Below are 10,517 nucleotides of genomic sequence, written 5' to 3' on the forward strand. Positions count from 1 at the left end.
TTTGATAAAGTCCAGTTTGTCTGTCTTTTGTTGCTTGTGCTTTTGGTGTCATTGTCTTACCAAGGTCATAAAGGTTTATGCCTTTGTTTTCTTCTAAGAGCTTCTTAGTTTTAGCTCTTACATTTAGCTCTTTGATCCATTTTAATTTTTGTATATGGTGTGAGGTGAGGATCTGTATTAGTTTCCTAGTGTTGCTGTAACAAATTACGGCAAACTTACTGGCTTAAAATAACCAATTTATCTTACGGTTCTGAAGGTCAAAAGTCAGAAGTGGATCTCAATGGGCTAAAATCAAGGTGTCTTGATTGCTATAGCTTTGTAGTAAGTTTGAAATCAGGAAGTGTAAGTCCTCCAATTTTGTTCTTTTTCAAGATTGTTTTAGCTTTTCGGGGCCCCTTGAAATTCCATATGAATTTTAGAATCAGCTTGTCAGTTTCTGCAAAAAAGGCAGCCAGAATTTTGACAGAGATGGTGTTGAATCTCTACACCAATTTGGAGAGTACTGCCATCTTAACAATATTAAATCTTCCAATCCATAAATATGGGATGTCTTTCCACTTACTTAGATCATCTTCAAATTTTTTCAGCAAAGTTTTATAGTTTTCAGTGTACGAGTCTCGCACTTCTTGTTAAATTTATTCCTAGGTATTTTACTCTCTTTGATGCTGTCATACGTGGAATTTTCTTAATTTGCTGATTTTAAAGATGCACTACTTATGCAAGCTTTGTTGCATTTACTACACTCTACTGAACTGTCTGGTTCCAAGAAGTGGTCCAGCCACCTAGGCCCACCAGGCCTTCTCTCCCTTCCAGTCCTCTCTGCCCATGCTACTCCTTGAAAATTCTCTTATCAGCCAAGGCCCACTAGCCTCAGACCGGGAGCTTCTCCAGACAACAGCCTGGATGGAGGACTCTCTGAGTTGGAGGGACACAAGGCATCCCAACCAGCATTTGCAGAAGGAATTCCACAATTAGGTTTTCAGCCCCTGCTCTGCGCCAGGCGTAGCTTTGCAGCAATCAGTGAACAAAGTAAACCCGCCCTCATGGAGCTTATTAAAGACAGAAACAACAAAGAGCAACAAGATAAATATATCAAAAGGTTCGGGAACTTCAAAGTCCACCAAAATGCGCTCTCCTCCAGGAAATCTTCTCGCATCTCCTTTCTCCACCCCACCACACCCCAAGTCCCTCTTTGGGGGTCCGGAGCTCTGGGTTCCCCTCTCTGGCCCCGCCCTGGCACCAGGAGGCGGAGAGCAACTGCGCCGGCTCCGCCTGCCGCAGCCCAGGGAAAAGCCCTGGCGCAGCGGGCAGAGAATCAACGGGCGCGGCCCCACCCACGGCCCGGGCCAGCCAGCGCGTCACTCATGAGACTACGCATGCGCCACAGGCGGCAGCCCACAGGCACTGAGCGGCGCGGCCCGCCTTTGCGCAGGCGCACTGGCGGCCGTGGAAGGGCTTCCGCCTTCCAGCCGTCGCCGCTATCGCCATGGCCGCGCCGGCCCCGGGCCTCATCTCTGTCTTCTCGAGCCCGCAGGAGCTGGGCGCGTCCCTAGCCCAACTGGTGGCGCAGCGGGCGGCGTCCTGCCTGGCCGGGGCCCGCGCCCGCTTCGCGCTCGGCCTGTCGGGCGGCAGCCTCGTTTCGATGTTGGCCCGCGAGCTACCCGCCGCCGCCGCCCCCGCCGGGCCCGCCAGCCTCGCACGCTGGACGCTGGGCTTCTGCGACGAGCGCCTCGTGCCTTTTGAGCACGCCGAGAGCACGTACGGCCTCTACCGGGTGAGAGCTACGGGGGCCGCCGGGGGTCACGCCGAGAGGGCCGCGCCCGCCGTCTTAACCCGGCTACGGGGGCCGCCGGGGGTCATTCGAGGAGGAGCGCCCACCGCCTGAAACCCGACAGGCGCGTCACGCAGGGTCGCATCGTGCCCTCTGCCTCTATCTGGAGGGGAGCTGGGAGTGGTCGGCTGGGCGCCCCGAGATCCCGCCTGGGCTACACCTCCACTGCCACCCGAGTGGGCCTGTGGGGCCGTAAGTCCCTCTTCACGCTTTAACCGGTGGCCGGGCAGAGGGAACGGCGTGGGCAGGCGTGGGGGTGAGGCGGAGCGGCCCGTCGTTCCAGGGACCCGGAGTACAGGCGCCGCAGCCCCGTGGCCAGCAGGGGCGGCTAGGGAAGAGCCAGGCAGGAGGGAGCTCGTGCGGAGCCTCGGCCTCAGTTTCCCCACCTCCAACCTAAGCGAGTTCTCGGTGGTCTCCACGCAGCTGGCAGCGCTGATAACCGCCGATGACCTCGGGCGCTGCTCATTTTGGACCTGGGCCCCAGGCTCCTATAGAATCGGGAACACGCCCCATTTACAAGCAGGGAAGTAGGCTTGCAGGAGCCGTGGTCGGCCCTGGGGTGCCCGGCTGCAGCTGAGTCAACGCCTGCCCTGCAGCAGGAAGCCGCCCGCGGAGGTGTGGCAGGGGCGGGCTCGGCCGAGCCCGGGTCACCAGGTCCTGCTCTGTTGTTTTCTTTGCACAGAAGCTTGAGCTGACAGTTGTCTCTTGTGTAATAAGGAGGAAGGTTTACCCATTTATCCTCACAACAGCCTGAGAGCTGGGTGCTGTTAGTACCTCCATTTCATAGATGGAGAAACTGAGGCCAAAAGAGATCTTACCTACCTGCCTACCTGAGCCACCTAAATGACCAGTGGGAGAGCCCGGGTTTGAAGCTGCCCCGCTGGCCGGGGCAGATGGCACCTGGGACACATCTCTGGGGCGGGGGGGGGAAGGGGGGGGCCAACCCTAGCGCCCGCCTTCCTGTGTATCTTCCCCAAGAGCAGAATTAAAAAGTGTGCTTTTGTTTCTTATTTTGTAGACTTTGAAAAACTAATTTTTTTAAAATTAGAAAAACTGTACTTCAAGTAACAACATTCAACCAAAATAGTAAAAGAAAGTTGCACAGATGTTCGTTGCCTGTCCCTCTGCCCAGCGCTGGAGACCCCGTGGGGAGCTGGGCAGTTCCTCCACGGGCCTGGGTGGGGTGCCACGCCCCGACACACAGAGTGATAAAGGAGAGAAGTCCCCTCAGAGCATGAACAGAACACAGTGGGGAGCGAAGATGATGGTGTCAGATGCCAGCAAGTGCTGGGGAGGAGGGATGAGCATCCTTCTGCCAGGACCGGGTCGGGGGCGGTGTACTCTAAGGGGGTGACGTGTAAGCTGAGCCCTTGGGGATGTGAGAACCTGCCTATGGGCAGAGCTGGGGCAGAGGGTACAGCTGAGGCCAAGGCCGTGGGGTGGGACTGAGTGTGGGGCGAGGATTTGCTCCTGCTGGTTCCCTGTGAGGGGAATCATGTTAGTTCCCTGGGGCCATCTTGACGAAGTTCCGCACACTGGGGGCTTAACACAATAGGAGTTTCTTCTCACAGTTCTGGAGGCCAGAACAGACAGAGGAGGAGGGACCAGCTCTGAGCCTGTAGGGGGAGGGAGCTAAGGAGGGGACTCAGGTGACAGCAAAGGGGCACCCATGCTCCCTCCTGGCTTTGCTCAGTGCTGTCCCTGAGGGTGTGTGAGGATGAGGACCTTGGACAAGGAGAGAAGTCTTTCCAGAAACTGATCTGATCATGTCCCTCCACAGGTCACACACCCTCCTTGGCTCCCCATTGTCCTCAGTATAGAGCCCACATTCCTCAGGCCAGCTTTCAGGGGGCTCAGCCATGTGAGATGTGGTGGGTTTACCCCGCGTCCCTGCCACCATCACCCTCTGCTCCAGACACACTATACTTTTTCTGCTGCCCTGCTTTTCCTTTGTGGCTCAGCTCCGTGTTGCTGGGCTCAGTCAGTCCACACCTGAAGGGAGGCACAGCACCTGTCCCAGGGCAGACCACAGGCCCTGGGGCTCGTCTCAGTGGGAGGGGGCTGGAGCCTTCCACCTTGCAGAAGGCCTGACTCCAGGGGCTGCTGCATCAAACCTGCTGAGCGGAGGCTGGGGTGCCTGCCTGCTGTGTGTTGGGCACGGGTACCCCGTGATGGCAACCCAGAAGAGAAGTCAGTGCTTATTACAGTTACATGCAGTGCCCCCAAGCAGCGGTGTGGGGAGGTGCAGACAGGGGTGGCTGCTTGGAGGAGGTGGCCTGAGGGATTATAGGAGTTTCCCAGGCAGGGGCAGCAGCTTGTGTCCAGGCTGGGGTGGGAAGGGCCTATGGAGGGCAGAGAGAGGCTGGGTTTTATCCTGAGGGCCAGTGAACCCTGCAGGCTTTGGAACAGAGCTGTGGTGTAGCCAGACAGGTGCAGGCTGGGGCCAGGAGGTCCCCAGTCACAATGGACTTGAAAGACCTCTGGCAGAACGCCACTGGGATCCACCGGGATCCCGACTCACACAGGAAGTGGGTATAATGACAGCTGCGTCCTCGCCTGGAGGATCTAGGTGGTCACACACGGAAGCCCCGCTCCACCAAGGACTGTGCCTCACTGCTGGTGATGCTGTCCCTCCGTCTGCGCAGACCCACCTGCTCTCCAGGCTGCCCATCCCCGACGGCCAGGTGATCACCATCAACCCCCAGCTGCCCGTGCAGGAGGCCGCCGAGGACTACGCCCAGAAGCTGAGACAGGTGAGTCCTTTGGGGCCACTGCAGGGAGACCTCGTCCACCTGACGGCCATTCCAAGGGCGAGGGAGCAGCCCTGCGGGTGACACTGCATGCTCCTCACCGGCAGAAACTCCCTTGGGGGCTGTTGGCAGACCCAGCCCCACCCTGGGCAGAACGCTTTGTGGATCTCCCCTCAAGGATACCTGACCCCAAGGGGAGCCTGGCCTCTGACACCCTGGTGGTGGGCCTGGGTCCTCACCTCTTGGGGACAGTTGTGTCCCCAGACTCTTGGGCAGTTGGACAGGTGAAACGTGGAACCTCATAGGTTCGAGTCCCCCTTTTTGCAAGTGAGGCTGAGCATCGCTCCCTGTGTTATAGCCGCTTGTGATTCTTTTTTCTGACGACTCTCTCTTTGTGTCCTTTCCCTCACAACCTCTCTGGATGGTCTTCATCCCCCACCTAGGCCTTCCAAGGGGACTCCATCCCGGTTTTCGACCTGCTGATCCTGGGGGTGGGCCCCGATGGCCACACCTGCTCACTCTTCCCAGACCACCCCCTCCTGCAGGTGAGCATGCCCATGCAGGCCCTACTTGCACCTGAGCCTGACCTCTGCTGACTGGGGCCTCCAGGGAGCTGGGAATTACCCACAGCAGGGTTGGAGTCAGCTCCTGCCAGTGGGCTCGGCTTAATCCTTCTGAGCCTCAGCTTACCCGTCTTAAAATGGAGGCCTTAAATCAAGTACCATGTGGGATGGCATGGTGGATGGACCATGCCTGGCGTGTGTGAATGAGTACTCAAGAAGCTGGAGTGATGCTGTTCTCCTTTCTCCACCCTGGGCCTCTCTCCTTCAGGAGCGGGAGAAGATTGTGGCCCCCATCAGTGACTCCCCGAAGCCACCACCACAGCGTGTGACCCTCACACTTCCTGTGCTGAACGCGGCCCGGACTGTCATCTTTGTGGCGACTGGAGAAGGCAAGGCAGCTGTTCTGAAGGTAAGAGCTGAGGGCCCCATTCCCAGGAAGGTCGTGGGCATGCGGGCCCAGGGAGAGAATGTGACCCCACCTGCTATTGTGCTGGAAGCACCAGATCCCAAGATCCTTCAGTAATTCCTGGGTTGAAGGGGAGATGGAAACTAATTACAGGTTGGTTAACAATGAATGATTATGAAATGAAATTGATGAGATGAGGCCAAAGCTGCACTCAGGTAAATTCATAGCATTAAATGCATTTTTAAAAAATTAAGTAGAAAATATTTGAAATACGCAAATCAAGCACTTTAGAAAAAGAATAATAATGTAAATCTAAGAAAAGTCAGCAGAGGGAGTAAGTGAAATTAAAATTAGAAATTAATGACTTGGTTAATATTCTTAACCATTTAATGGTAAACAGATCCAAAAGATCGACCCCTGGTAAAGCTAATCAAGAGGGAAAAAAATCATATGTAATAGGAATAAGTAAAAAAGTAGGGATAGGGAAAAAGGTGTAGTTATACAAAATATTTTAGGAAAACATAAAGTAAGATATTAAAAGTAAACAAAACAATAAGAAATTTTTAATTGCCATTATTGAAAAGACCACAAGTATGGAAGAAACTGGAAATATTTTTAAAGGTAAATAATAATTCTCTCCCCAAAAACCTTCGGGCCCAGATGTCCTCAAAGGGCTGTCACTCAGGAGGAGGTGGGTTGGCCCTTTCAGTGTCCGTAAATAAAGTTGTGTTGGAACACGGCCATGCCCATCTGTCGACGCGTCATCGGCTGCTGCTTTTGCTCCATAACAGCAGGGCTGTGCCTGTGACAGACAGGGTGTGACTTGCAGAGCCGAGGTGGTGACTCTCCAGTCTCTGCAGGAAGGAGGGTGTGCCACCTCATTTCCAACAGTCACAGACGGTGGATGGGAAGGACCTGTCCTGGCTGATTAGTTGAGGCTGGGACAGCTGGAAGGATGACATGACATCTTGAGAGTGGGGGCACCCGCTGCGTGAGGCCTCACGCCCCTGCCCTCTCTACACAGCGCATTTTGGAGGACAAGGAGGAAAACCCGCTCCCCGCCGCCCTGGTCCAGCCCCACACTGGGAAACTCTGCTGGTTCCTGGACGAGGCAGCGGCCCGACTCCTGACCGTGCCCTTCGAGAAGCATTCGGCCTTGTAGCCAGCCCGAGGGGCGAAGAAAGCCGTGGCTGGGCCTTCTGGGGCTGGGCCCCACCCGGCGTTTGGCTTCCTTTCAGAAGAGCTGCCACCCCGCCTGCCTGCCCGCGGGGCTCAGCCCCTGGCCGGGCTCTGGGTGACTCAGTTATTAAAAGGAGCATTTGTGTGAAGTCCCCGCTGTCTCATGGTCCTTGGTGGGCAGTGGGACTGGGGTGCCCGGGCTGAGCTCCTGGTCTGACGGCCTTGTCATCCGGCGGAGCGCAGGCCCGGCACTCTGGGTGAGTGTTCTGGGGCTGCCACAGCCAAGTGCCACCAGCTGAGGCGCTTAAACCACAGGAGTTTCTTCTCTCACGGTCTGGAGGCCAGGCGTCTGAGACCGGGGCCAGCATGGGCTCATCTGGAGGCGCCGATGGGGGTCGGTCCCAGGCCGCTCCCGGCTGCCGGCAGTCTGCAGGGTTCCTTGGCTTGTAGACTGGTCACCCCCATCTCTGCCTCCGTCCTCAGATGGCCTCCTCCCTGCCTGTGCCTCTGTGTCCTCTTTTTTTTTTTTTTTTTTTTGAGGAAGATTAGCCCTGAGCTAGCATCTGCTGCCAACCCTCCTCTTTTTGCTGAGGAAGACTGGCCCTGAGTTAACATCTGTGCCCATCTCCCTCTATTTTATATGTGGGACGCCTACCACAGCATGGCGTGCCAAGCGGTGCCGTGTCCACACCCGGGATCCAAACAGGCGAACCCTGGGCCGCTGGAGTAGAACGTGTGAACTTAACTGCTGCACCACCGGGCTGGCCCCTGTGTCCTCTTCTAATGACACCTGTGATTGGATGGAGGGCCGCCTTCAATCAGGATGACCTCATCTCAAGATCCTTCACCAATTACATCAGCTAAGACCCTTATTCCAAATAAGGTCATGTTCTGAGGTTCCAGGGGTTAAGACGTCGACATAGTTTTGTGTGTGTGTTAAAATACGCATAACGTAAAATTTACCATCTTGACCGTTTTTAAGTGCACAGTTCAGCAGTGTTGAGTGCATTCACACTGTCGTGCAGCTGTCCCCACCATCCGTCTCCAGGACTCTCTCCTCGTCCCAGACTGAGCCTCTGTCCGGTTAAATGTTCACTCCCCCTCCCCCCACCCCAGGCACCCTCCGTCCTTGTTTCTGCATCTGTGAGTGTGACTCTAGGGGCCTCGTAGAAGTGGGGTCGTCCAGCGCTTGTCTTTTTGTGCCTGGATTAGTTCACTGGGCATAATGTCTGCAGGGCTCATCCATGTTGCAGCAGATGTCAGAACTAACTTCCTTTTTCGCGTCAAGTAAGATTCCGCTGTCTGTCCCTGCGTCGTGTGTCTGCCCTCCGCCGCGGGGCCCTGGCTGGCTTGCCCGCTGTGTCTGCTGTGAGCAGTGTTACAGCGAACCTTGTGTGCACACACCTCCTTGAGACCCTGCTTCCAGCTCTTTTGGGCATATGCCGCGAGGTGGGGCTGCTGGGTCTTTAGGATAATTCTCTGTTTGATTTTTTGAGGAACCGTTAGGCCATTTTCCAGAGCGGCGGCACCATTTCACATTCCCACCAACAGTGCACAAGTGTTGCAATTTCTCCACATCCTCACCAACACTTGTTGTTTTCTGTTTGTTTATTTATTGCTTGAGGAAGACTGGCCCTGAGCTAAGGTCCGTGCCCATCTTCCTCTATTTTGTGTGTGGGATGCCGTCACAGCAGGGCTTGACGAGCAATGTGAAGGTCTGGGCCTGGGATCCAAACCCACGAACCCTGAACTTAACTGCTACACTGCCAGGCTCCCGGTCTTCTGTTTTTTTTAACAGTAGCCCATGGGCACATGCTTTTGGGGCACACAACTTAGCCCACTGCCCTCTTGGCCGAGCTCCCCTGCACACACGGGGCCAGTAGCGACCTTTGCTAGCGCCCACTGCAGACCTGATCAGAGCCTTGAATGTGCCAAGGGGTGACGAGGGGTGATGTGTGGGGTTGCAGCATCTTTGTGTGCCCGGTCTGACCCACTCCGGCCCTCAGGGGAGGGCAGCTGGGGGCGCCTGGGCAGTCAGCCATGCTGGAGCTTTGCCAGGTTTGGGGGCCGGGAGCGCCCCGCAGAGCCTGCTGAGGGACACGTGGGAATTGAAACCACAGGAAGGGGCGTCCCCCTCAAGGCCTTGTGCAGGGGTCACTGGGGTGAGAGTGAGGAAGTGGGACAGGCGAGCGGAAACAGGTGGAGAAAGCAGAGGAGTGAGCTGGGAGGAAAGCAGCCTGCGGGGGCTTGGGGACAGCAGGTGGCCGTGACCCCCACAGCTGCCGGCAGGGGCTGAGAAGGGACGGGAAAGTGAGGAGATGGGCATGGGGACCCGCGTGAGGGGCCCTGCCTGAGGCGTGTCACTTCTCATGTCACCTCTCCTGTCCCCCTGTCCCCACTGTACCAGCTCTCTCTGCGCCAGACCTGCCTGTGGCTCCCTTTTGGCTGCAGAGTGAACCGGCCCCTTGCTGGCCCACGAGCCCCGGCTCTGGCCTCTGAGACGCTCCACCCTCCTCCCACCCGCCCACCTTGTGCTGTTCCTGGAGCCGGCCAGGGGCCGTCCCGCCATGGCCACCTTCCAGTGCTCTCTTTCCTCCAGCTTTTTGCATGTCTTGGGCACTCACTTCCTTCAGGTCTTGATGCAACACCACCTCCCTGACCCCTTCCCATGCCTAGCATTTCTACCCGCTCCTGTTCCGTTTTTCTCCCTTACCCTTAACATTATCTGACAGCTTTGTGAGCATGCCCACCCATGGTGTGTGGGGGGCGGACTATGGTCTGTTTTGCTCGTTTCTGTATCCCCAGTGCTCTGCTCAGGGGCTGGCATGGACTGATGTTTGTTGAAAGAAGAAATGAATCCTGGGGCATTGGTGAGTGTTATAAGCAGATGTTCCTGGTGGCTTAAGTAAAATGAAGGTGTAGCTGTTTCTCTGAAAGGAGGCTACCCAGGGCTGCTAGAGCAATGTCATGAACTCTTTGGGGACCCTGGTTCTCCAAACTACACCATAGTTTTGCTGTTGTCATCATGTGGGTTTTACCTCATGGTCCAAAGTGACTGCTTATGCTCCAGCCATCATGTCCCATGTGCCAGCCACGGGAACTTGACACTCACTTCATCTGAAAGCCTCTGAGATCCCCCGTTAGATCACATTTCAGCCTGGTGTGCAGACTCTGCCCCATTCCTTCCTTCCTTCCTTCTCTTTCTCCCTCCCTCCCTCCCTTTTTGCTTCTTCCCTTCTTTTCTCCTTTCTTCCTTCGTAGCCAAACACTGAGGGCTGCTCTGGTCCAGGCACTGGAAAAAAAGGTGAAGGGGTGGGGAGACCCCCAGTCCAGTGCTACATGTGCTGATGGAGGACGGGCCGGCAAAGTAGGAACGCACGGGACAGGCCCTGCCGGTCCGGGACACAGCAACTGCTCCCCACCCACTCCCCCTGCCCCAGCCTTGTCCTCAGGGACTGGGGTGTCTGTTTAGCTCTGTCTCCCCAGCCTGGGGGCTCCTGAGGGTGGGCTAGGGCTGGATCCTCTCAGGACCCACCATTGCCCAGCATAGGTGGGCACGACATGGCCCCAGTATGGGAGGGCGCCAGGATTTCAACCGCCATCTCTACACACCAACAACTGCTGGCTGGTCCTGCCAGATGTCTGCCCTGCATCCCTCCTCCAAGGCCAGTTAGGACTTTTGTCTTCCACATGGCTCCCCCACCCCCGGGGCTGCCCCAGGGCCCTTACAGAAACTGCCAGCTCTGGGGACCTTGGCCCCGGGGGGGAACCAGGAGAAGCAGGTGCTG

General features: G+C 56.4%; 1 protein-coding gene across 1 annotated transcript; it reads left to right on the plus strand.

The window, feature by feature from the left end:
- The first annotated feature begins 8 nt into the window (after positions 1 to 8).
- Positions 9 to 6,878, plus strand: PGLS (6-phosphogluconolactonase). Its single transcript, XM_070587390.1, has 5 exons — positions 9 to 1,774; positions 4,477 to 4,584; positions 5,025 to 5,126; positions 5,413 to 5,553; positions 6,575 to 6,878. The coding sequence occupies exons 1-5, from the start codon at positions 1,487 to 1,489 to the stop codon at positions 6,710 to 6,712; spliced, it is 777 nt and encodes a 258-aa protein (XP_070443491.1). The 5' UTR covers positions 9 to 1,486; the 3' UTR covers positions 6,713 to 6,878.
- Positions 6,879 to 10,517: the final 3,639 nt, after the last annotated feature.

Source organism: Equus przewalskii, chromosome 20 (genome assembly GCF_037783145.1).
Source record: "Equus przewalskii isolate Varuska chromosome 20, EquPr2, whole genome shotgun sequence".
NCBI lineage: Eukaryota > Metazoa > Chordata > Mammalia > Perissodactyla > Equidae > Equus > Equus przewalskii.

What these genes read in the sequence shown, in the direction of transcription:
- PGLS (XM_070587390.1), top strand. Translation starts at nt 1,487, where the DNA reads ATGGCCGCGCCGGCCCCGGGCCTCATCTCTGTCTTCTCGAGCCCGCAG. An exon ending in ACGCCCAGAAGCTGAGACAG is followed by an intron (nt 4,585 to 5,024) that starts GTGAGTCCTTTG and finishes TCCCCCACCTAG; the next exon opens with GCCTTCCAAGGGGACTCCAT. An exon ending in CAGACCACCCCCTCCTGCAG is followed by an intron (nt 5,127 to 5,412) that starts GTGAGCATGCCC and finishes TCTCTCCTTCAG; the next exon opens with GAGCGGGAGAAGATTGTGGC.